Raw genomic sequence first — 27,584 nt, forward strand, 5'->3', positions numbered from 1 at the left:
TGGAAATCTGCATCTGCTTTACTATTAATTTCCATTAAAATTTGGTTCCTGCAGCTAGATGCGCTAAATGCATCTAAATTTGCTACTGCTGTGTATGTGAGATGCATGTGCGCGGAGGTACGTACCCGTGGCGCATATCTGGTTCCCAGAAGTAGTGGCCAGCACACAAGAATGACATCACGCCCCTCCAAGAAGTTGCTTGTCCTGCTGCTAATTTCTTCCCACCACCATGTTCTCTGAGGAAGAGATGATCCTTATTTGAAAATTAAGATCATTTTTACATGAGGCGGTGTTTGTGTAAGTCATGTGTGTATGTCTATATGATTTGGCTTCAGAACACACACCTACTTCCTGTGTACAGGTTTATTTCCGGGCCAATGTATACTGCTTCCTTCTTCAGTGTGTGTGTATATATATATACAGTGCCTTGCAAAAGTATTTGGCCCCCTTGAACTTTTCAACCTTTTTCCACATTTCAGGCTTCAAACATAAAGATATAAAATTTTTATTTTTTGTGAAGAATCACCAACAAGTGGGACACAATTGTGAAGTGGAACGAAATCTATTGGATATTTTAAACTTTTTTAGCAGATAAAAAACTGAAAAGTGGTGCGTGCAAAATTATTCGGCCCCTTTACTTTCAGTGCAGCAAACTCACTCCAGAAGTTCAGCGAGGATCTCTGAATGATCCAATGTTGTCCTAAATGACTGATGGTGATACATAGAATCCACCTGTGTGTAATCAAGTCTCTGTATAAATGCACCTGCTCTGTGATAGTTTCAGGGTTCTGTTGAAAGCGCAGAGAGCATCATGAAGACCAAGGAACACACCAAGCAGGTCCGTAATACTATTGTAGAGAAGTTTAAAGCCGGATTTGGATACAAAAAGATTTCCCAAGCTTTAAACATCCCAAGGAGCACTGTGCAAGCGATCATTTTGAAATGGAAGGAGTATCAGACCACTGCAAATCTACCAAGACCTGGCCGTCCCTCTAAACTTTCAGCTCACTCAAGGAGAAGACTGATCAGAGATGCAGCCAAGAGGCCCATGATCACTCTGGATGAACTGCAGAGAACTACAGCTGAGGTGGGAGAGTCTGTCTATAGGACAACAATCAGTCGTACACTGCACAAATCTGGCCTTTATGGAAGAGTGGCAAGAAGAAAGCCATTTCTCAAAGATATCCATAAAAAGTCTTGTCTAAAGTTTGCAACAAGCCACCTGGGAGACACACAAAACATGTGGAAGAAGGTGCTCTGGTCAGATGAAACCAAAATCGAACTTTTTGCCCACAATGCAAAACGATATGTTTGGCGTAAAAGCAACACAGCTCATCACCTTCAAAACACCATCCCCACTGTCAAACATGGTGGTGGCAGCATCATGGTTTGGGCCTGCTTTTCTTCAGCAGGGACAGGGAAGATGGTTAAAATTGAGGGGAAGATGGATGCAGCCAAATACAGGACCATTCTGGATGAAAACCTGTTGGAGTCTGCAAAAGACCTGAAACTGGGACGGAGATTTATCTTCCAACAAGACAATGATCCCAAACATACAGCAAAATCTACAAAGGAATGGTTCACAAATAAACGTATTCAGGTGTTAGAATGGCCAAGTCAAAGTCCAGACCTGAATCCAATCGAGAATTTGTGGAAAGAGCTGAAATCTGCTGTTCACAAACGCTCTCCATCCAACCTCACTGAGCTCGAGCTGTTTTGCAAGGAAGAATGGGCAAGAATTTCAGTCTCTCGATGTGCAAAACTGATAGAGACATACCCCAAGCAACTTGCAGCTGTAATCGCAGCAAAAGGTGGCTCTACAAAGTATTAACGCAAGGGGGCGAATAATTTTGCACGCCCCACTTTTCATTTTTTTATTAGTTAAAAAAGTTTCAAAAATCCAATAGATTTCGTTCCACTTCACAATTGTGTCCCACTTGTTGGTGATTCTTCACAAAAAATAAAAATTGTATATCTTTATGTTTGAAGCTTGAAATGTGGCAAAAGGTTGAAAAGTTTAAGGGGGCCGAATACTTTCGCAAGACACTGCATATAGATGTAGGTTCTTGTGTCTACCAGCAGAGAGAAGTTGGGTAGATGCCACACTCCCAATTCTGGAGGCATAATAATGGTCTAGCACAGGGGCAGGGGCGGACTGACAACTCATAGGGCCCCCCGGGCCCCCTGGGCAATAGGAGATTATGGGGCCCCCGGGCAATAGGAGAAGATTATGGGGCACCCGGGCAATAGGAGATTGTGGGGAGATTATGGTGCACCCAGGCAATATGAGATTATGGGGCCCCCAGGCAATAGATTATGGTGCCACACAGTATACACACACACACACACAATATAGACACACAGAATACACATGCACACACTGGAGAGGCGGGACAGCTATAATCTTGGGATTTAAAAAAAAACACAGATTTTATCATACTGTCTCTGGTTTTATTGAGGTTGGCAACCCTGATGGGACCCCTTAGTGGCATGGGGCCCTCGAGCAGTGCCGAGTGCCCAAATGGTCAGTCTGCCCCTGCACAGGGGTTTTCAAACTATGTATGGTAATAAGACTGCGCTAAAAAAGTTAACTGTGATAATAACAGTGCTAAACATAAATCCATAAGCATAAATCCAATGAGTGACCAAAGGAAACACAAATGAGAGTAACAGAATATAACTGTGATAAAAATGGTAATGAAACAAAGTCCATGAATACAAATCCAGTGAGTGATCAGTGAAAAATGTGCATGGAATTTTATTATTCCAAATGACACCCTATAGTGCAATCCACCACCGTGAAAAAATGCGCGCTTACCAAGCCTGTAGAATAGGTCAGTATCCAATCAGCAATGCAATAACGACACCCCTCCATGGTAGGAACCAGAGACAGTCAGAATGAGTTAATTGAATAGGCATACAACATAATCCTGATGGTGGTTCTGCGGAACGTGGGGGGTTGTTGGAGTATTTGGGGGGTCTTGGAGGGGTGATGGACTTAGACAGAGTAGACATCTTTGCCAGGGCAGACGTTGCCTTTGGTAGGGTGTACGTAGCCTTTAGCAAAGTGGACATTGCCTTTGGTAGGCTGGATGCGTTCTTTGGCAGAACCTTTGTTGGGCGAGATTTCTGGGAGGAGCGGTAGTCTTCTGCAGAGGTCCATGGTAGCAGGAGTGGCTGGCTTGGTTGGCTTCTGTTGCGGGGTGACCGGTGGTTTTGCCTCTAATTGTTTGGTGATCAGTGACTTCTCTAATGTCAAAGTCTTGTATGTCTTCTGTGTAGCAGTAGCTCTGCCGGTCTCAAGCTTTTTACTGGCTACTCTTCAACAGCACTGCTGCTATATGTACTGGTATCTCAACCACCAGATCTTCCATTCCAGGCCCACAGCCTTGGGTGCATACAGTCTTTAGGCTTCTTAAACACACACAGCTTCAAGCCCCCTCAATGCACACAGCTTCTGGCTCCTTGGACGCACACAGCTTTGAAGCCCTTCAACGCACACAGCTTTGAACATCTTAATGTACACAGCATCTATCCTCACTCAGAGACTCTCACTAGCAGCCGCTGCTCCACCTTTCTTTCTTTCAAACTATGTCTCTCCAGTTGGTCAGGAACTACAATTCCCATCATGCTTAGTCATGTCTGTGAATGTCAGAGTTTTATAATGCCTCATGGGATGTGTATTTCCACAAAAGCTGGAAAGCCATAGTTTGAAGATTCCTGATCACTCTAGCATGCCTTGAAAAAAGGTGTTTTTTCATGTGCCTTGTATAAAGCCCAAGAAATATTGTTAGGAAAATACAAGTGGGTCATGGCACATCTACTGTACATTCCAAATTTGGCACTTAAGATGGTCATGCAATCTGATTGGCCAATCTCTGTACAACTCGATATTTAGGCAAAATAGGTAATAGGAAGACGCACTTGAACAATTAATTCAAAATATAGGAAACTAAACAGGCTCTTGCACTAAATCTAATTTATTTAAGATCTAACTGATTGCAGTGTATGGTTACCTTTAAAGATCAAGATCTGAAAATATTAATGTATTGGGTTTAGAAACACTTCTTTGTTCTTTGTAATGTATTGAAAGATTTGGTTAAAAAAAGAAAACAACTAATTTCAAAGATATTAGAAGGGATAGGAATGAGGTTAGCATCAAAGGGTTAAGTAACTGAGAACACCTACTAATTGGCTAACAAGACACACCTAGTGAGATGTAATTAAACAATTGTATTGGGCGTGCGCTATTATCGAAAAAAAAAACGCAGTTACCCTATTGTCAGTTGCAGTTTACATATATTATTGTTATTTGCGCTTCATTGTTCGCACAGTTCGCACACTCAGTTAAAGACTTTTCCGGTGCAACAAATAGGTATAAACTGGTGCAGTGCCGGCCTTCTTCTTCGTAAATCACCCCAAGTGTGTAAATTAAGTGTTTCTCCTTAATGCAAAATCAGTATTGCCCAAATCACTCAGTTTATATCTTGCCTTGGAGTGGTGTACCTACAATAATGTGAATTCTGACTGACAGTAATTAGTTACTGCATTTTACATTTAACACTTTGCTGATGTGACCGAGCAGGATTTAATTAAGCCTGTCATTGGAGAAGTAGAGGAAATGTCACTGTTGTCCTGCTTCTAAAAATATTATTTGATTTCTGTTATATTGACCAACTATCTTTAATTTCAATAGCCTGGGACAAGTATACAAATCAGGAAAGTTGCAGAGAAGGCAAAAGTTCATATCTGCATACTTGTTCTGGGTCAGTTATTGAAAGTACCAAAGCAAGAAGATGAGCATTATAGCCAGGCAATAAGCAGTTTCAGAAGGGGATATCATTAGTTCCCCCATGCTCCCCAAATAACAGATTTGATAATTCTGGGCACCTCCCCTTTCCCCAAGGCCCCCTCCCCCCACATTGACACCCTGGGAGGATTTCTGGACCCTTCAGCATATACATACTATTTTCCTGGGTGTTATCGGTTTGGTCTGGTGATAACACATGTCCTATTCATTCTCTTATTCCTCTGGTGGTGGGTAGATCCTAAAAGCTGCAGAGACTGTAATGACATGATACCGCTCTCTACTGCATTCTTCTTTTAGTTTAGGGAGAGGGACAAAGCTTCAATGACCTGGGCTTACAGCAAATTGGTTGAATGACAATGAGCATCATTCAACCAGGAAGAGGTCCAGCACAACATTGTTGGATCAGTCTGTGGAGGACAGGTCCAGAGAAAAGGCGAGTATCGCAATGAGAAAGCCAGAAAATGGTGTCTTGGAGCCATTTTTACATTGTATAATCATTCTGAACTTTAAAATCATTACCTTAATTTAAATGAATCATTTTAATTTATAATTTCTGCAAACCAATTGTAATTTTACTAAAAAAGTCCATAGTATTTCTATGCAAATTATTACTTTAACATTGTTAATATTGTATTCGGAATTAGAAATATTCAATGCAGGATCTTGTTTGCCCAGTCAATTTCACTTACAGACACTCAAAGCCAGACCAGTACAGGCCTAGCCAGGCCACTTTATATATAGTGCTTTGCATTCCAGTAACAAAGTTAAATGTATTCCTATTTGGCTAGGCTGGTGCCAATGGCATTCCATATAAGCAATCACTTTGCATATACCATCCTAAAATAACAAACTTTTAACTGAAATGACATAATGATGGTAGCTTCAGCTGCACATCTTAACCTGCCAAATACAAACTCCTGCTGCTTTATTGGAGATTTTTCCTGCCAATATTAGATGGTATTTTTATTGCTATTAATTATATGGATATTCATATTTTTACAATAATTAATTATATGACAGCTTACCTTTTTTTATTAGAATTTTTACATGGATTCCCGTATTGGCTAGAGCAAACCTGGTAACTGTTTGGAATATTGTTTTTGCAGACTTTTATTTTACAGTTCACATGTAAGAGGTACAGCACATCCATGCTTTTAATGCTCAAGGGTACCTGGCGGCACTGATTGAACTATTCTCTGCTTTCTAGACCAGCACCTAGTAAAGGCTGTACAAGCCAGGACATAAGACCACACAACTTGGAAGAAATAGTGTTTTGTTTGTTCCAAACAGTCTTGCATTACAGCATAGAGAAAAAATATTAAAATACACATTTAACTTATATATACAGAATATATATATATATATATATATATATATATATATATATATATATATATATATATATACACTACCGTTCAAAAGTTTGGGGTCACATTGAAATGTCCTTATTTTTGAAGGAAAAGCACTGTACTTTTCAATGAAGCTAACTTTAAACTAGTCCTAACTTTAAACAAATATACTCTATACATTGCTAATGTGGTAAATGACTATTCTAACTGCAAATGTCTAGTTTTTGGTGCAATATCTACATAGGTGTATAGAGGCCCATTTCCAGCAACTATCACTCCAGTGTTCTAATGGTACAATGTGTTTGCTCATTGGCTCAGAAGGCTAATTGATGATTAGCAAACCCTTGTGCAATCATGTTCACACATCTAAAAACAGTCTAGCTCCTTCCAGAAGCTACAAAACTGACCTTCCTGTGAGCAGATTGAGTTTCTGGAGCAATACATTTGTGGGGTCAATTAAACGCTCAAAATGGCCAGAAAAAGAGAACTTTCATCTGAAACTCGACAGTCTATTCTTGTTCTTAGAAATGAAGGCTATTCCATGCGAGAAATTGCAAAGAAATTGAAGATTTCCTAAAACGGTGTGTACTACTCCCTTCAGAGGACAGCACAAACAGGCTCTAACCAGAGTAGAAAAAGAAGTGGGAAACTAAGCAAGAAGATAAGCACATTAGAGTCTCTAGTTTGAGAAACAGACGCCTCACAGGTCCCCAACTGGCATCTTCATTAAATAGTACCCGCAAAACACCAGTGTCAACATCTACAGTGAAGAGGCGGCTGCAGGATTTTGGGCTTCAGGGCAGAGTGGCAAAGAAAAAGCCATATCTGAGACTGGCCAATAAAAGAAAAAGATTAAGATGGGCAAAAGAACACAGACATTGGACAGAGGAAGACTGGAAAAAAGTGTTGTGGACGGATAAATCCAAGTTTGAGGTGTTTGGATCACAAAGAAGAACGTTTGTGAGACGCAGAACAAATGAAAAGATGCTGGAAGAATGCCTGACGCCATCTGTTAAGCATGGTGGAGGTAATGTGATGGTCTGGGGTTGCTTTGGTGCTGGTAAGGTGGGAGCTTTGTACAGGGTAAAAGGGATTCTGAATAAGGAAGGCTATCACTCCATTTTGCAACGCCATGCCATACCCAGTGGACAGTGCTTGATTGGAGCCAATTTCATCCTACAACAGGACAATGACCCTAAACACACCTCCAAATTGTGCAAGAACTATTTACAGCAGAAGCAGGCAGCTGGTATTCTATCGGTAATGGAGTGGCCAGCACAGTCACCAGATCTGAACCCCATTGAGCTGTTGTGGGAGCAGCTTGACCGTATGGTACGCCAGAAGTGCCCATCCAACCAATCCAACTTGTGGGAGCTGCTTCTAGAAGCGTGGGGTGCAATTTCTCCAGCTTACCTCAATAAATTAACAGCTAGAATGCCAAAGGTGTGCAATGCTGTAATTGCTGCAAAAGGAGGATTCTTTGACGAAAGCAAAGTTTGATGTAAAAACAATGTTATTTCAAATACAAATCATTATTTCTAACCTTGTCAATGTCTTGACTCTATTTTCTATTCATTTCACAACGTATGGTGGTGAATAAGTGTGACTTTTCATGGAAAAAACAAAATTGTTTGGGTGACCCCAAACTTTTGAACGGTAGTGTATATATATGTGTGTGTGTATATACCACAACTCTGTCAGAAAATCAACACTTCTACTAGTGACGGATTGTAAGACTTGCAGACCATCCTCTTGACTCTTTTGCCATCAGAATGTCTTTGCTCTAATCTTCCAAGATTGCTACAGAAAGTAAGCCTATATTCATTGTTTATTATGCTGGGTCGGTGGTTATCTTGGGAGACTTATGGACTTGCAACAAAAAACTATGATGATATAGGAGTCATTTTTCTAACTTGATCAATTAATACCAAACACGTTAGTTTAAAATGGTATAATAAAACTTTCTATGTATAGTGTTTCGGAACAAATGTTAAGAAAGTTTTCATACCTGTTTATTATACTTTTCTTGATTGTTCATAAATATAGGTGTAATATTCTGATCTGTATTCATATGATTATGTATATTCTGTATGTTCAAATAATCACACTGAGAAGGTATACAAGGTGGTAATATACCTAATTGGATTTATTTCCAAATTCATAACTTTATCAAAAAACATAAAAAATATACATAAAGTCTGAAAATATGATCAAGGCACTATGTTTACACATTCCATCTCATATACTTATAGCTTATATTATGATATTGAACATAGAGATTCAGAAAATATAGGAATTTATTGGAAGTTGCTCTATATGTAACATTTTCTCAAAAACAAAAGCTTGAACTTTAGCACTTCAGCACTTGACTACAAGAAGCTTCTTAAATTTCTAACCCAGTGGAATTCTACTTAATGCTGGAGATATCAGCAAGAACATAGCTCCTTATACCATATTTGGTAGACTTGCCTGATGATTGTACCATTTTGGAACTGTATGAAAGAATTTATTTCCACAATCTCAAAAACTAATATAGATTCAGAATGCTAATCATTACATATTTCTGATATATCACTACAATGTTAAAAAAATAACCATCCATCTCCTCAATTCAGCCAAAACATTGATTCCTTTACAGTGGAAATCAAGTTTAATCTCCTCAGTAAAAAAATGGTTGTACAAAATTGATCCTATATGTGCCATAGAAGAAACTAGAGCCTTGTCTTATGACACTTTGTTTCAGTTTCTCAAACTTTGGCTAAACTGGTAGCTATCTTTCTAGTATCTTTGTTTCATGTCCCTACTGTCTGTTTTTCTTTCTTACTAATATCCTTCTAGTTTTCTCTTTTATTTTATTTTGGAATACATGTAATTCATAATCCTTCCGATTTAAAGCTTTTTTCCTACAGAATTAACCTCCCTGGCGGTATGATTATTTCAGATTTCAGGTACTGAAAGCGGTACCATTATTTTGCATGAAAATTTGGCATTTTATATTGTAGGCCTGTAATTCTTAGGAATAACTCACTTAAATCTGTCCAAATCAGAGTCTAGTAGACATCCCGGGTATGATAAAGTTTGAAAAATGAAATCATAAATTATAATATAATAAATAATTATACCAAATAATAATATAACAATAATACAAATTATTAAATAATGTAATCAAATCAAAAACATTGAAATTTGCTCAGTTGCAGAATTGTCACTGTCATTACTTTTCAGTATTTGATGACAGATCTTCCCACAAATCGATATTGCTCAATTCTGCGAGTGATTCTAATTTATTATCGCTGTTTTCTAGCTGGTCTAAAACCATTTTTGATGTAAAGGGACAGTTTTGGTTCCTATGGACAATCTCCAGTTTCCAGTCATAAAGAACAGTTTTTATAATATAAAACTGCATGCAGGACACTGGAGAAACCACTAGGGACAAAGAGGATGTGAAATAATTACATACAGCAATGTAATCTGTAAGATTACATTATACTGTAAGTATTGTGTGTGTTTTACTTAAAAAATTTGGTGCCGTTCTCCATCCCAGCGCATCGCAACACTTGAAGGGAACGGAGCCCGGTGGTGTGATAGATCGAGCTGAGGACGGCTCGCTCATACAGCGGGAGGGGTGGGGGGGGGTGGGACATCACTGGATCCAGGGGACAAGGTAAGCAAACTCATCCTGGATCCAGCAATGCAGTCCTGAGTCTGGCTCAGGGTTACTGCTAATGGTACAACATTTTTACCCCGAGCCAGACTCAGGAATACCGCCAGGGGTGTTAAAGTAATTATAAAGTCTTGTTTTTTTTTTTCTATAAAAATAACAAACATGTTATACTTACCTTCTCTGGGCAGTGGTTTTGCACAGAGAAGCCCAGATCCTCATCTTCTGGGGTCCCTCTTCTGTACTCCTGGCCCCTCCCTCCTGTTGAGTGCCTCCACAGCAAGCAGCGTGCTATAGGGGCACCCAAGCTGAGTCACAGCTCCCTGTGTCCAGTCAGACACGGAGCTGTGGCCTGGCCCTGCCCCTCTTTCCTGATTGGCTAACTGACTTTATATGACAGCAGCGGGCACTGCTGCTGTGTCTCAGCCAATCAGGAGGGAGAGTCTTGGATGACTGAGGCACTCATGGACATTGCTGGACAGAAATGGGGCTCTGGTAAGTATTAGGGGGGCTGGAGGGGGGCTGCTTCACACAGAAGGATTTTTATCTTAATGCATAGAATGCATTAAGGTAAAAAACCTTCTGCCTCTCCAATCACTATCTAGATGAGGAATAAGAACACAGTACCAACTTTAAGTAAATGAGCTCTTTATTGTGGCAATTGTATATGGTAAACAAGGCCGATCGTACAGATTATGTGTTTTTGTTATCCTTACATAAGTGCATTAGACATAAAGATTTACGAATATAATTTCTGCTATCATATCGTTACATACCATATCAATATGTAATCTTTTGTTTGATGTCCACATTTTCTGTATTGATTTAGAATGTATTATTTGAACATGTTTTGCATCAGTTGTTTTTTTCTTTCATAAATTCAATAAATTTCATTTGAAACAAATAACCATACTGAACTATTTTGTTATGTTCTTTTCTAGTGGTGCTACAAAGGTCACTGTATGTGGAGAACCACTAACCAAGTCAAGCAAGATGGCAACTGGGGGGCATGGTCAAAATTTGGATCCTGTTCAAGAACTTGTGGTATTGGTGTCCGTTTTAGAACACGTCAATGCAATAGTCCAATGTAAGGGTATATGTGCATTTAAACCTTTTTACAAGTTTTCTAGGGATGCTTCTTCAGTTTACTGTTTCTCCTTATAGGGTAGCATTTCCTATTAATTACACATGACCCTGGATCCCAATATTGTCAGCATCTTTGACATCAACATAGTTTGGAGCTTGTCTTTTTTTTGTAACATTCTCTTATGTTACACTTGACTCCTGTATTTAATTATGTAATGGTCTTCATCACATATAAACCTTAACATCAGCATGTTTTCTAAGGATACTTCTATAGTTTACATTTTCTCTCTTTTTTTTAATTACCATTGGTTTCACCTAATAATGTCCAATTATGGAATGGTTTTATAGAAAGAGGTACAAAAATGTGCCCAAAAGTCCTGATTTTTTAGTTTTTTTCATCTGGGCCCACTTTTACTATCATTTGCATAATGTGACACTTACCCATTTTAACTACCTAAAGCAGAGGTCAGCAACTAGTCAATCATGACTTACCTGTCGATCATGGACATGGTCGGGATTATAGCTTAAAGTAATAGTAAGGTCTAATACAATTTAGGTTAAAACTTTACTTAACCTGTCCTCATGCCCACTCTGTGGTCTCCTTTTTGTTCAGCTTCACATAACCTGTAAGCTGTGACTCCCTTGTGTCAGTGACCAGCTCAACAATGGGACTCAATTTCCAGAATCATGATATCACCCTATGGCTTACATTGCTCCTCCATTTATTTACATTCCCTCCTATCCACTGCATTGACAAAGGGGAGCTGGAGCTGACAAATTGAAAGCCAAAACAGAGAAATACCATGCTAGATAAGAGCAAACTAAACTAAAAATAAAAATAAAGAGTTGCAGCAAACACCATCAAAATATCACTATGGTAAAAGTAAAATAAAATAAAAATAAATTGCTGCGCTACAAAAGATACATTTCATATAGTCAAGTGATACAGTGTATACATATTAAAATGTCCCCATTGAAATGAATCAAAAAAGTGTCCATATATAATTCAGTGAGCGAAACAATGGTGAAAAGACATTTTAATAAAGATTAAAAAAAAAAAAAAAAACTTCAGTCCAATTCGAAAGCAAATACAGATGCCCATCAACTTTCAGCTCTTTGAAGAAATAAATCTGTAAGTGAGGGTCCTTATCAGAGCGAGTGGACTCCCTTGCAAGCAAAGTCACAATCGCAAGCAGATTCAGCCCTCTGCAGGGACGGATGGATCTCTGATGCTTCAAGTCTGGCCAACCACTTCCGAATGTAGACAAGAAGGCCCAACAGAGGAGGGCAGTGTGAAGATCAGCTGGTGGATAGGCTCGTCAGTCCCTCATATGTTCGGCGTCTTCTGCTGATAGACATAAATTTGCTTAAGCAAGAGGCGGCAAGCGCAAAAGTGCGGCCAGTGAATCCACTAATCTGAAAAAGATGCACCGGGGCTTAGAGCCACGGGTGTAAGAGGAAAAAGACGGACTCCAATCGTTAAATACCGTTAAAAAAAACTTTAATGCTTAAAAAAGAACAAGCGGAATAAACCGCAATACAACATAAATTATGCACAAAGATAAATATTAATATAAAAAAGCCAGCAAAATTAAAAAACAGCCACAAACACCCATGCAAAGGGGTCACATGTAACGGATGGTGTCAGCACATAACCGCCCTACATGTTTCGCAATACCTTGCGTCTTCCTGGGGCTACATGATCACATGATTGATTCACCACCAGAGAATATTGGTAAAATTCACCTTCACTGTGCCTTTTTGTGTTTTTAGGATTTCATTTACTTTACTCTTGCTAATCCTATCCCATCTAAATTAATCAGTTTCACCTTTTCCTCTTGTCCCTCTCGATAAATACAGTTTATTCAGTTTGCAAGCACAAGCAATTTTAATTGCAGTGTAATTAACCAATAAATGATTCCACATTATAAGCTATTAATTATTATAAAGATGATTACATCTTTTTGCAGACATTGAAGTCAGGAGTATATAATTAAATGATTGCAGAACTGAAACTGGGATCTGGGATCTCCAGCTATCCGATATGGACTGTTTACTACAGCAGAATGAAAAAATAAATGTGGCTGCCACATTTCCATAGGCTTTTATGTGCACGATTCTCATTAAGTGCATACAAAAAACTGTTTTACAAACATATTGGGACTGATTTACTAAAACAAAAGAAAAAGAGAAGAAATAAACCATGAAGAAACACTTAGATCGTAAGCCAGCATATGTGCATACGTTAATGCATCACTGAACTTATTTAGCTGATTGTACGGAAATATTCAATGCGTAATGTGGGGTCCTAGTTCTCCATGCACATTGATCATCCGAATACTTTTGCCTTTTTCCTATGTTCCTGAAGGGTAAATCAAAGAATGTCTACAGTAATATTTTGCTGAAAATAAACAAATTGGTAAAACAAAGAAACTAACGTGAGGGGCTTTCCAAGCAATGAAATGTGCATGTGTGAAATTAAAAGGCATGTCTAAAATGTAATTCCGCTATTCTATCATAAGAAACAGGCAACATATACATATGTGTGTTTTTCACAGGAATCTCTATTCTAAGTGCCATCGCTAGCTGCTTTCTGAAAATATTATTTACCTGACTGTTTCTGATTCAGTACTTTTACATTTACAATAATCAAGAACAAGCAGCCAGTAAACTTAGAGTAAATGCAAAACTCCTTATATGCATACCTGCTCCAGGTCAGCAACCCAAAAGGCATTGGACCTGCAGGATTAAAATGATAGACAGGCAACTAGAATTTTCAGAAGGAGAGGCTCTAAAAGCATAAACATGTCTTAATTGCCAATAATTTAAAAAAAAATGTCAAAAACACTAGGATGTAATTTAGAAAAGGATCAACTTTTGGATAAAGTGGCAATTTCCCTAGTATTAATTTAATTGGTGCGTGGAAATATTTCAAGAAAAGTATTTACAGAAAAATGTTGCTACATTCTTAACTTTTGTAATTGTTATTGTTGTTACACAATTTATCTCCGGTCATGTTCTTTGTTTTTCTTAGGCCAGTGAATGGCGGCCAAGACTGCGTTGGATTAAACTATGAGTATCAGTTGTGTAACACTGAAGAATGTCCTAAGCACTTTGAAGACTTCAGAGCACAGCAATGTCAGCAGAAGAACTCCCACTTTGAATTTCAGAATTTAAAACATCATTGGCTGCCCTACGAGCATCCTGATAGTAAGTAAATATGTTTCATTTTAATTTAACCTCCCTGGCAGTATGTTTATTTCAGATTTTAGGTACTGGAAGCAGTACAATTATTTTGCATGGAAATTTGGCGTTATATTGTAGTCCTGTAATTCTTAGGAATAACTCACTTAAATCTGTCCAAAGTCTAGTAGACATCCCTGGTATGATAAAGTTTGAAAAATGAAATCATAAATTATAATATAATAAATAACTATGAATAATTATGCCAAATAATAATATAACAATAATAAAAACATATTCAGTAATGTAATCAAATCAAAAACACTGAAATTTGCTCAGTTGCAGAATTGTCACTGTCATTACTTTTCAGTATTTGATGATGAATTTCCCTACAAATCACTATCGCTCAATTCTGCAAGTGATTCTAATTTATTATCACTGTTTTCTAGCTGGTCTAAAACCATTTTTGATGTAAAGGGGCAGTTTTGGTTGCTATGGACAATCTCCAGTTTCCAGGCATAAAGAATAGTTTTTATAATACAAAACTACATGCAGGGCACTGGACAAACCACTAGGGACAAAGGGGATGTGAAATAATTACATACAGCAATGTAATCTGTAAGATTACATTATACTGCATTTAATGTGTGTGTTTTACTTTTTGAATTTGGCGCCGTTCTCCATCCCCGTGCGTCGCAACGCTCGCAGGGAACGGAGCTCGGCGATGTGATACGCTCGTACAGCGGGGGAATATCGTTGGATCCAGGGGACAAGGTAAGTAAACTCATCCTGGATCCAGCGTTGCGGTCCCGAGTCTGGCTTGGGGTTACCGCTAATGGTACTACATTTTCTCCCCAAGCCAGACTCGGGAATACCGCCAGGGGGGTTAAACATTAGACTGCATTAACAGTGTTATCTGTATTCACTGTGGAAAAAAGACATGATATTTGCAAAAATATTATTTCAGCAAATTATAATAGTAACCAAGAGAAATTTACAGCCACAGTTAAGAGAAAGTACATTTTAGTGCTACAACCCCTATTCCACACTTAAAAGGATGAGACTCAAGTGCTTGTGCTTGGTCATTTAATCATGGGTGCTGAAACTGTGGTCCTCCAACTGTTGCAGAACTACAAATCTTATGTTGCATTGCAAGCTGCTGACAGTTACAAGATGTGATGGAATTTGTAGTTCCACAACAGCTGGAGGGCCACAGGATTGAGCACCCTTGCTGTAAATCCATTAACAATCACAATGGCCGCTAACTCGCCAAAAAAAAACCCTTATGATCCAGTGTACACAACCAATCCAAACGGTACTCAAAGCCAAAGGCCAGGTCCCTGAGCTGTAATTAGCTATATAGGGGAAGGGAAAGGGATGATGGTGACATCATTGCCACTGGCCATATCTGTGAAGTGATATCACTACTATTCCCACGCCTTTGTTTAAGCAAGGATTCTCAGTGATGTCAGTGATTCCTAGCAAGCACCCGCAACCTGCCTAAGAACCAGAGAAAGTGGGAAACTGACATTTTTATAACAGGGGGCCAAATGGGTAAAAGTGCAGGAGTTATGGCTCATCCTTAATCAGCATAAGGTTGTTTAAATATGCTATAGACTTTGATGTAAAAGTGTCACATACAGTATAAGAACTACCTGGATTCGTCACACATTGGAAATAGCACAGCATTCATGAATTTGGCCATTATGAAAGAAATGTTGTGCAAATTCTTTATTGCATTCCTCTGAATATTTTATCAGCATAAGGTTAATATGCAGAGTAGCAACTATCAGTGCTCAGGAGACATCAAAGCGATAACTTCCAGGGACTTCTATAATAAATTGCTGCACTAAATCTGGAGGCAAATATAAATCGTTGGTAGGTAAATCTGCATATTTATGATCATTTTAGACCGAAATATTTAATAATGGGTTATCAGACAGTAGTTCAAATCCCTGGTCTTCGCTATATATTGTGCAAAGGATTATGTTTATGATTATGAGGATTAGCAAATATACTTGCAACTTTGTGCAGCTATATTAATTTGCTTCTTACAGACTGTAAGCAAGTAGTGAAGTTTGAAGTTCTGATTGCATGAACCTTTGCTTCTTTGTCTACTTAAAAAACATCAGATATTTTAAAGTTTTCCACTAAAATTATTAACGTTACACACTGTTAACAAGTGTCTATTGTGCTATTTTAACCACTTGACCTCAGGAAGGTTCACCCCCCTTCATGACTAGGCCATTTTTTGTGATAAGTCACTGCCTTCATTTAACTGACAATTACTTGGGGCGTTCATCACTGTACCCAAATAAAATTTGTATAATTTTTTTCCCCACAAATAGCTCTTTCTTTTGGTGGTATTTTGATCACCACTGCGTTTTTTTTTTGCTCTATAAACAAAAATAAAACCTGACAATTAAAAAAATATATATTTTTATCTTTCTGCTATAAAACATAGCTGATAAAATAAATGGAAAAATGTCTTTATAAATTTAGGCCAATATGTATTCTGCTACATATTTTTCTTTAAAAAAAAAAATCCCAATAAGCGTATATTATTTTTTTTTATACTAGTAATGGTGGCGATCAGCGGGACTGCGATATTGCAGCGTACAATCAAATAAATGAACTCACACTTTTGACACTTTGTGGGAACCAGTGACACTAATACAGTGATCAGTGCTAAAAATATACACTGTCACTGTACTAATGACACTGGTTGGGAAGGGGTTAGACATCTAAGGCAATCAGAGGGTTAACTTTGTGCTTAGCCAGTGTTTTACTGTACTACGTGAGCTGATTTTGAAAGAACACAAAATCCATCCCACCCCCCGTCAGAATAGAAATCTGCATTGTTTACTTAGGCAGAGCTCTGTTCTGTGTCTCTATCTGGCGACTGGTGGGTGCTGGCAGACATCCAATGCCCGTCACCCACAGAATGGCTTCTGCTGTAATGAATCACAGCAGAAGTGGCCGGCAGCAGGTACACACTGATTCTGCGCAGGAGGACCATGAAATCTGATATAGGGCGGCCCTTAAAGCGGAAGTAAACCCATTGATTTACCAGTTTAAAAAAAAGTTACTTTCCCAGCACCTTCAAAAAATGTAACTATCACATTGGTTGTGCTCTCACCAAACTGTCAAACCATTCAATAGCTGATGTCATAACTGATCACATGTGCCAGCATCATGTCAATTGAAGATTAAAGTGGAGTTCCACCCAGTGTGGAAGCGGGTCATGAGACCCATTTCCTGATTGGCCAAAACGACAAGCGATTCTATTGAACCACAACGAGGAGAGAGGATGAGGGAGGAGACAAGGAGGCTGCCGGAGGAGATGCAGGGGAGGAAGCCGCCGCAACTGATGGCAGCGCTGCCTGCGGGTAATTGCAGGACACATCGAACGAATGGGGGGGGAGGGCTGCCACTGCAGTCAACTATAACAAATAATTATAGACCAAAAAGTTGAGACCAGTTTGTGATATCTGTGTGTTTCAGGTCGTTCTTGTGTTTTTTTTTGTGCTGCTCTCTGTATGACAGATCTACAGAAATAGTTCAAATAATCTTATAAGCATCAAGTTAGTAAGTTCAGTTGAGCAGGGAATTTGTCTGAACACTTAAAGTACCATAATATTTGTTTAAACATACCATAGACTTAGAGGTAAAACAAAACTAAGTTGATATAACAAATGGATTATAATTGAAAAATGGAGGGGGTTAACCTTTTTAACATGGATGAGTTTATCTGATCATCCCTTTATGGGAGTATAACTAAATTATTACTCACTAACTACAAAGTATAACTACATATTATTTGTCTTATTTAGTGAAGTAATGATTTGCAGAGCCTGGAAACAATCCAACTGTGCCGTTTTTTCCCATGCTGTTTGAAACTGAGGATTTTATACACAGTAAAGTAGTATCCTTGGCATTTTTTAAAGTTCAACACATTGAGCACAATAAAGTAAATATTCCCCAGTAAGTAAACTGTTTGTTAAAAAACATACCCCAGCACTGGCGGTTTACAGGCTGGCTCCTGCTCTCTCAGTGCTGCTTTCCTGAGCTTCCATTCTTCACAGGAAATTAATGAAGGCTAAGTTTAATAAAAAAACAAAACCAAGTGAGGTTGAGGAGGGTTTCAATGAAAATAGGAGCCAGCAGTACAAGGAACACTTCCAATTAGTAGTAAGTGATAGCCCTTGTGCTTAATTTCTTTTAAAGTGATGCTAAAGACTACAATTTTTTTAAAACAAAGAATAGGTGAGACTTATCTGCTCTGTGCAATCAAAAGTTGCTATTCTCCTCTTTTGGCTGTCTGTCAGCTTCTCCCTCTTCCAGGGGCCTCCTGTAGCAAGCTGGGTGCTAAAGGAGGTGTCCATGTATGTGGGCGTCCGAGCCAGGTTGTATGTGTCTATAGACACACACAGCACTTGTAAACCACGCCCTCTCTCCTAACATAAGTTTGACTGACAGCAGCAGGAACCTATAGCTCCGCTGCCCTCAGTTTCTCCTTTGAAAGCTGGAAGTGAAGCGAAATGGTACTGCAGCCAGAGACAGTGCTGGAGTGGTGACATGAATTCAGGTACGTTTTTTAGAGATGGATGTGTAGAAAAGGTAGTGGGCTGATTCTTTACCTTAATGCAGAGAATGGATTAAAGTGAGAAAATATTTTGACTTTTGTACCACTTTAAATAATCGTAGGCTTTAAAAGAAGATAATATAGTCACCAGCAGTGGCGGCTGGTGTTTTTTTTTGTGGGGGGGCGGTACCCCCCCGCCCACCTGCCCGCTGTCTGCCGGTTGGGTACTTACCCCATCGGGTGGCGGGCGGCGGGCAGCAGCTCCTGCCTCCTCTTTCCCATCACAGCAGCTTCTGCCATGCATCTCCCCCTCCTCCTAGGCATCCAATAGGAAGATCAACTGTCCTTTTAGCCAATCGGGTGACGGGTCCAAAGACCCGCTTCCTGATTGGCTGGGAGAAAGTTCAGTGTTACAAATAGCGAATATTTATTTCACTATTGTAACACACCTGGGTGGGCTCAGTTCGCATTCTCTGCACCCCGAGCCCACCCTATTTTGAAGCCTATTAGAGCCTTTGGCTCTAATTTGGTTCTTCAAACCCCCCCCCACCAACAACAAACTTTTCTTACTTGCTTCATTTTGGTCTGTTAAAGATACAATGAAAGCTTTTATTATATCAGTTTACTAAGTATAAAAAAATACCAGTTGAGCATGTCAGAAATTTGGATCTCTCCTGCTTATACTTTCCGTGGTTTCTCCCAGTTCTTATTGCTATGTACCAATTAGATACTGTTGTGGAAATCAGGAGTCAGAGTGAGATTAAGTAATTTAACAAAAGACAACAGGGCAGGGCTGACACCACTTCTTGCAATTTCAGTCCAAAAATGTTGTGCGTTGTCAGTGCACAGCAGGAAATTTATAGATCAACAGGTATTTTTCTGTTCTTGCAGGGTTAAAAATGAAACATATAAATTGGCAGGTAAAAGTTTGGACCTTTTCCAACTGATCGATTGTTAGGTTGGAGAATATTATTCTGTGTTACCAAAGTTAAAGTGAAACCTATGAGCTGCTGAGTTTTTTATTGCTGTTTATACTCCTGTTATGGAGTTTCACTCTCTCTATTTGTCCTATCAGTGAAAGTAAAAGAAAATCCCACATTTTGGGTTGTCCTTAGAACAGGGATAGAAGGGAAGACATCCAATGGTGACACTAGGTCTGGTAACAACCAGCGATTCCCTCAGTTTGGAAGGATTTCCACTCACTTCCTGTTTTGGCCATAGAACAGGAAGTTAATGGAAACTTTCTAAATGGGACACAGATGAGAAAAAATAATGAATAAAAAGGTTTTTCTTCACCCCAGGTTTCTTCTTGTGCGATGTAGACAGCGCATGTGATTCACACAGGGATTGCACTGCATTCCTGTGCACATTACATGGGGTGTCTGCGTGGTGCGATTTCAGCCATACATTTTGTATGGCTGAAATCGCATCCGCACCAAAATAGTGCAGAATCCTTTTTTCCATGCGATTCTGGCAATCGCATTGCATTTTGCGATCTGTTTCAGGGTGTCGATAAGATTAAGACTGACTCCCACAGCAGCCGTGACATTGCAATGCGATGTGGGAAACGCACAGGATTCGCTGAAGTTTCCCCGCATCACATAAGTGTGAACCAGGATTCAAAGAGAACCAGTGCTTTGCAAAGGAAAAGGTTTTAATGAAGGCCTTATTAGCCGTACATTCCTTACCTTCACTTTGCTCACCTGGCACTAAAGTGAACCTGTCACTTTGCCCTGAATAAGCAAAAACACACGGCTGCTCTAAAGAACACTAAACATATCCCGTTAACAGATACGTACTAACTGTGCCAAAATGTAATGTAAACTGGGATTTTGTATTTCTAGTCCCCTTCATTGGCACTGCAACATTGATTTACTAACGGCAAATAGACTGCACACTTTGTAAGAATAGTTGCACATTGCAAGGAATTGTACTGTATACAGAGCTTAATGAGTGGGGGGAAAATTCACTCTGCAAAAAATATCCAATCATGTCATCAAGTACACGAGTCAAGTCAATGATCAAGTACATCAAGCTTGCAGGTAGTACATGCAATCACTCCATACATACTACAGGCATACCCCACTTTTAAGTACACAATGGGGTTTATTTACTAAAGCTGGAAAAGGCAAAATCAGGCTCACGTCTGCATAGAATCCAATGAGCTTCTAACACCAGCTTGTTCTATTAAGTTTTGGTAATAAAACCTGGAAGCAAATTGGTTTCTATGCAGAAGTGATCCTGATTTTGCACTTTCCAACTTTAGTAAAGAAACCCCATTGTGTACTTAAAAGTGGGGTATGTCTGTACTGATACTACTGAACATCAGCCTTTTAGTTATATCCTTATGCTTGTTGTTATAATACTATAATGAGGTTAGCTCTCCAATATAGGTGTGTGTTATTATTAACTTGTATTCTCTCCCTGACAGAGCAGAAATGTCAGCCCCGTGTGGGGCTAAACGTCATGACACACTGTAGACATGTCCACTGCCGAAAAATTAGTTTGTTTTAGTTTCACACCTTTTTTTTCCCAGTCATTCGTTATGATCGCAATTCATAAATTTGTAAATTTGCAAACCCGAAAATAAGAAAGAAAATCCGAAAATTCGAAAGTATAACTAACTAACTATTAAATTATAGGTATTGGAATTTCATTTCAAATTTGGCTGTTAGTGAACATAACGAATACGAATTTATCCAAAGTTACGAATTATCCATAATCACAAATGCCGCATCTAAACAAATGGGACGGAACAAATGAATAAATAATAATAATAAAAAAAGTTTTTATTAATATTATTATTATTTATTATTATTAGTTTGTTACGTTCCAGTCGTTTAGATACAGCATTCGTTATTTCGGATAATACGTAACTTTGGATAAATTTGTATTAGTTACATTCACTAACAGCCAAATTTTAAAGGAAATTCCAATACCTAGAATTTAATAGTTAGTAATAGTTAAGTTATTATTAGATAGTTATTATTTTAGATTTTCGAATTTTAGGATTTTCGAATTTAGAATTTACGAATTTTCAAATTTACGAACTTACGGATTTTCGACTTTACAAATTTTTGAATATTCGCATTTACAAATAGTCGGAAAAATGTGTCAAACAGGTTTTCGTTAATATGGATATTTCCAAATTAACAAATTTGTTGAAATTTGTTAAAAAACTAATTGGGAACGAAATGAATTGCACATGTTTAACACACTGTCCAGGCCACTGGAAGAGCAAAAGATGTACAAAAATACATGCTATTGTTTTCTTCTAGGTGGTCCTGACAGCACTTTTGTCATGTGGCAGTTTGTGAGTGTATTCTATCTATACTAAACTGAGGTAGGAGATAGAATGGCCTTATGGCCTGACACTTTTCAGAGGAAGAGAATTCAAATAAATGAAAAAAAAGCATATCACCTCTGACAAACAAAGTTTCAATAGGGCAAAATGTTCAAGAGCAGAGATTTAAATGATTGCACATATCTATTGGTACCTGGTTTTCATTAAAGTGGTTGTAAACCTCTAACATGAAAAATGAACAAAGTCTATCTTTTTATCTATAGTGTGTACTAGCTTCAATCCAATCTAGTCCTCAATTCTCTCTGATCTCTCTTCCATCCACTATCTAGTACGAGTCACTGATAATACTTTATGCCTCCCAGGTGACCAATTGCTTCCTCTCCAGCACACAGCAGGTGACTGATAGTCACAGAGCAGGTTATTTACTAAAAACTGAAGAGTGCAAAAACCAACCAATCAGCTTCCAGGTTGTATTGCCAAAGCTTAATTAAACAAGCTGATGCTAATTGGAAGCTAATTAGAAGCTAATTGGCTACCATGCATGGTTGCACCAGATTCTAAGTGCACCAGCTTTAGTAAATCAACTCCGATGTGTATGTTTCCCTGTGAGCCTATTACAGAGGGGGTGTTCGTTCCCTCCACTTAGGTTTCAGGTTTCACTGAGCTCTGTGCTCTAGCTGTGCAGTGTGTGTGACATCAGAGCCCCGGCCCCTGCCTTCTACTGCTGAGAAATAGCCTTTGATCTGTGTGTTTTAGGAGGATGTAGAGTAGAGAGGGCTGCAAATAAGTAGGTCCAATTTAAGTGAGATGATTTGTTTAATCTTTGTATATCACCTGAGGCTAGTCACTCCACTGGGTATATGTAAGGGTCTACCATTACCTTAAAGTCTGGCAATCAATAGTCTTCAATCAGAGTTTACTACTGAAGTCAGACCAGTGCAAAAAGGATTCTGGCTGGTTGTTAGTGATTAATTAACTTCAGGGTTAGCAGATTCTCGAACTACTTAATTAAGACTGAACATTATTTTCACTATCTGTATTTGTCATTTACCTATTTTTGAAAGTTTTACACTTTTGTGGTACTAAATTTGCTTAATTCTCCTTTTTTTATAGTTTATTAATCTAAAACTCTCCTCACGGTTAGTTTTTCATGTTGTTTTTTACTAATCTGTGTATAACTTGCAGCCAATAAAAGATGCCAACTCTATTGCCAGTCCAAACAAACAGGAGATATTGCATCAATGAAGCAACTTGCACATGATGGGACTCGCTGTTCCTACAAAGACCCATATAGCATTTGTGTGAGAGGAGAGTGTGTTGTAAGTATTGCTGCATTTTATTATTTACACTGGAATTGTAATATAACATTCAGAAAGCTATCCCTGATATTACTTTGATATGCAGTTACTGTTAAACTAATTCTGTTATCCTATTGTAAATTCCATTCCGTCTCCCCTGTTTATGAAACATTATGTTAGCCATGCATGTCAGAGGTATTTTGTTAAACCTTGTTTGTTCCATTTTCATTCAATATGATATTTTACTGTTTAAATAACATAAGGGAAATTATGTTTTGAAGTCCAGAACAGCCATATGGCTGTTGGTTCATCAACTTTTATATAGTTGACAAATAGCTTTTGTTCCATTTTAGTGAAAAGCTTACTAAAAGTGAGATGTGGATGTGATGCAGTAAGCGGCTTAAAGGACCTATTCCCCAGTTATATTACTATTGGCCGATTGATGAACAGGCAGTCTTGAGATTCGTTTTGGATTGGCCCATTAAAGCGGAAGTAACCCAGATGGGTTCTACTTCCTCTTTTGCTCCCTGCAAGGCCTGCAAATGAAAAGCATAATGGGCTAGTATGCATCAAATACTAGCCCATTATATGACACTTACTTGCAAACGAAGCCCGCGCTGTCCCCTGTGCAGGCCAGATCCATCTTCACCCCTCTTCCTTCCGGGGCCGCGGACTCCAGCTCTGTGACTGGCCGTCGCGTGATGTCACTCCTGTGCATGCGTGCAGGAGCCATCAGTCATGACACACGCTGGGGGAAGAAACGGCGCAGTGGTCGATGAAGACATTGGCGCACTACAAACGAAATGTCTTCTAAATGGTGCACGTTTAAGAGATATTTCCACTACCTATGGGTAAGCCTTATTCTAGGCTTAGCTATAGGTAAATGTCCCACAGAAGGGTTTGCAACCACTTTAATGTTTGTGACTTTTGAAAACCAAGTGATTGTTATATGGTGCATGCTGGAAAACTCTTGAACTGACAGCCAAAGTTTTCATACATTTTAACCTGGGTTCACACTGCCGCACGGTGTGGCTCACAGCAGAGGTCCGGAGCGTCCCGGTTCATCGATTCAGGTCCGATTTCGGTCCAAATTTTTGGCTGTATTTGGACCTGAAACAGGACCCCTGTGCAATTCGCTCTAGAGCCGCTCCGGAGATGCGTGAACTGGCTCCATAGATAGCCAGTCACAATCTCCTGACTTGTGAATAGGATGCGGCAAAACCTTCATCCAGTTTGCAATAGTGTGAACCCAGCCTTATTGTTTTTTCTCTCTCACAATCTTTCTCATATACTATTTGTCTGCCTATCTAAATTATTACTATTATTATTATTATTATCAAATCACTGGCATAATTTACTGCCTTGATGACAACTAACAAATGTTAACAAAAAAATGGTTCAGGTGATAGAAACCAAACAATGTTTGCATCTATTTCAAAGGTGGTAAACCAAACTTTTGGATTTATAAATGAGTGAAGATGCCTTCATACATTATATTTTATCATGAATTATTAGTAGTTCTGCTTTGCTCACTCTTTTTCTATATTGCAGAAAGTTGGCTGTGACAAGGAAATTGGATCCAATAAAATAGAAGATAAGTGCGGGGTGTGCGGAGGAGATAACTCTCACTGCAGAACTGTGAAGGGAACATTTACAAGAACACCAAAAAAGACAGGTACATTCCAGACTTAGTATATTGTTAAGCTGTTTTCTGACTGATAGGATAGCTCTGTTGGCTCTAACAAAAAAAAACAACAACAAAGGTTACTTCTGCATTTACAGCAGAGAAAGTTATTTCTTTGTATTTTAACATTCAACATAATTCTAAAAGGGTCTTTTTTTGCATTATACTCCAGTCATGAATTCTTATTTTGATAGAGATTGGTAAAATGACACAATGACACAATGCCATTTGAGCTTCCTATCAGTCTATCAGCCTGCATTTTATTTGTGCTCTACCATGGAGCAAAGTGTGCACCCAAGAGTGGTTGTGACGATTGGTGGAAAAGAAGCAAGGTAGAGAGAGTTATACACAGGTGATGCTGATGTCACTCCCCCAAGGAAACTTTGAATGAGTATTGGTGTTTTTCCTGTTATCTAAGCCACTTTATTTATTAATGATATTTTTGGTCATTGTTATTGTTTTAAAAGTTATGTCTGGACAAAAAAAAAACATCATCAATATATCTGTGTGATACATATATTTTTCCTGATGTTTTGTCTGTCTTAAAATAGTGCAAGTATAGAAAAGTACCTATTGATCTACCTGAAATCCAGGGAGCCCCTAGGCGCCTACAACTCTGCCTCTGCTACACTGAAATCTGTGTTGTCAGCTCTGCTTGAATTCTCACTGGATTTCTAAAAGGATCTACAGGTGTTTTTATGCACTAATAGCATTCATAAAGAGACAACACATGGGGAAACATATTTTTATTTTTATTTTGCCCATACATTAACTTTAAGCCCTGGTTCACATTGATGCTACTTCACTTGAAGTAGCACGATTTCAAAAATTACAGGTCCAGGAAATTTCAGTTGCTACTTGGCTGACATCTGTGCCATGAAGTGGCACAGATGTAGGTTGCACCTGAAATCACAAAAAAAATCACAAAAAATAGTGCCGGAACCCGTTTTTTAAAATGGTGCGGCACCGCAAAGTTGGAGTCACACTGATTGGAACGGTTCCATTGTAGACAATAGGGTGCGACTTGTCATGTGATATTTGGAACTATCAAATCCTATGACAAGTCACACCGGTGTGGACGGGGGCTTGATCCTATCATCTTTAATGTAATTTTGTTGTTGCCAATAACATTATTATACCCCTGTCAATCCATAACATTTCAGAGTATATCTGTACTGGCAATACAGTCATTAAACAGTTGGCCTCTTTCAACAGGGAAACAATTAAGCAAGCGGTGCCAAAAAGAAATCAAGTTACTGGAAAATGAAATTTGCAAGTATCCTCTAATCACTTACATTATTTCATTGACTATTAGTTAATATTAAACACACAGTTTAGTCCTAAATACATTTGTAATGGTTCTATTCAAACATGCTAAAGGCATTCAGAATGCATGGTAATGCATTCAAAATGCCATGGGGATATGTATCAAATTATGGAGCTTGGGCTAATTTAGGAATTAGTGGTTTTCAATGCTATGTTCACTATTTTAAATGTAGGTTCTAGATATAGTGTGGTCAGAAATCAATTTTGAGTTAGGATGCTGTGGGGGGAATGTGCTACTTGCTAAGAGTCTGTCATCTTTCAATTGAAACAGACCTTGCATCTATTGAACATGAACAATGTCACCTTGCTCACAGTTGTGAAAGCACGGCTTTAAATCTGCACAAATATAATGTCTGAAAAGGAAAACATTATTCTTCTGAGTATTCAACTAATATTGAATCCCTTGACTCCCAGCAGATGTTCAGAAACACAAATGGACTGTAATGCACAGATGAGTTGTTGATATCTGGCTCACATTACAGCTGCCTTGGCATAAGGCTGAACTTTATGTGCCTTTCATTGGTACAATAGCAATCAGTGCCAGTGCTGGTGGTTCTAAGACCCATCTCACAATAATCCTCACCATAATACTAACACTAAACCTCACCGTAAACCTAACATTAAAACTCACAATAACACTACCTTTAACCCCAACACTAGCCCCTCACTGTAATCCTAACACTAACCTTCACAACAACCCTAACACCAACTCTCCACTGTAACCTGAACGTCAACAATCCCTGTAACTCTAATGCCCTGTATACACGATCAGATAAACCGTGTTTTTGTTCGAAGGTTGTTGGCTCAAACTTGTCTTGCATACACACGGTCACACAAATGTTGGCCAATAATTACAAATGTAGTGAGTACAAGAGGTACAGCGAGCAGATAAAAAGGAAGTTCAATAGTGATGTGTGATTCCGAGCATGCGTGTTTGTACGTGTCGGACTTGTGTACACACGATCGGAAAATCAGACAACAAACACTTGTTGGCGGAAAATGTGAGAGCATGCTAGCCAACATTTGTTGGTGAAGAGTCGACAACAAATGTTCGATGGAGCATACACACGGCTAGCCAACAAGCTCACATTCAACATTTGCTGTTGAAAAATCCGATCGTGTGTATGGGGCATAATGTCGCGTACACATGATCAGATTTTCTGACAACAAATGTTGGATGTGAGCTTGTTGTTGGAAAGTCCGACCGTGTGTATGTTCCATTGAACATTTGTTGTCGGACTTTCCACCAACAAATGTTGACTAGCAGGTTCTCAAATTTTTCGCCAACAAATCTTTGT

General features: G+C 38.7%; 1 protein-coding gene across 2 annotated transcripts in view; it reads left to right on the forward strand.

Annotated features, from left to right (window-relative positions):
* The window catches only part of ADAMTS3 (ADAM metallopeptidase with thrombospondin type 1 motif 3), a 268,741-nt gene that overhangs the window by 160,157 nt on the left and 81,000 nt on the right, over nt 1–27,584 (forward strand). For both annotated transcript variants that reach the window (XM_077476441.1, XM_077476442.1), the window contains exons 12-15: nt 10,762–10,907; nt 13,941–14,116; nt 23,164–23,297; nt 24,828–24,951. In XM_077476441.1, coding sequence (XP_077332567.1) covers nt 10,762–10,907; nt 13,941–14,116; nt 23,164–23,297; nt 24,828–24,951 — 580 coding nt within the window. The remainder of the gene's footprint in view (nt 1–10,761; nt 10,908–13,940; nt 14,117–23,163; nt 23,298–24,827; nt 24,952–27,584) is intronic.

Source organism: Lithobates pipiens, unplaced genomic scaffold (genome assembly GCF_037356315.1).
Source record: "Lithobates pipiens isolate NorthernLeopardFrog02 unplaced genomic scaffold, aLitPip1_a1.2 Scaffold_13, whole genome shotgun sequence".
Classification (NCBI taxonomy): Eukaryota; Metazoa; Chordata; class Amphibia; order Anura; family Ranidae; genus Lithobates; species Lithobates pipiens.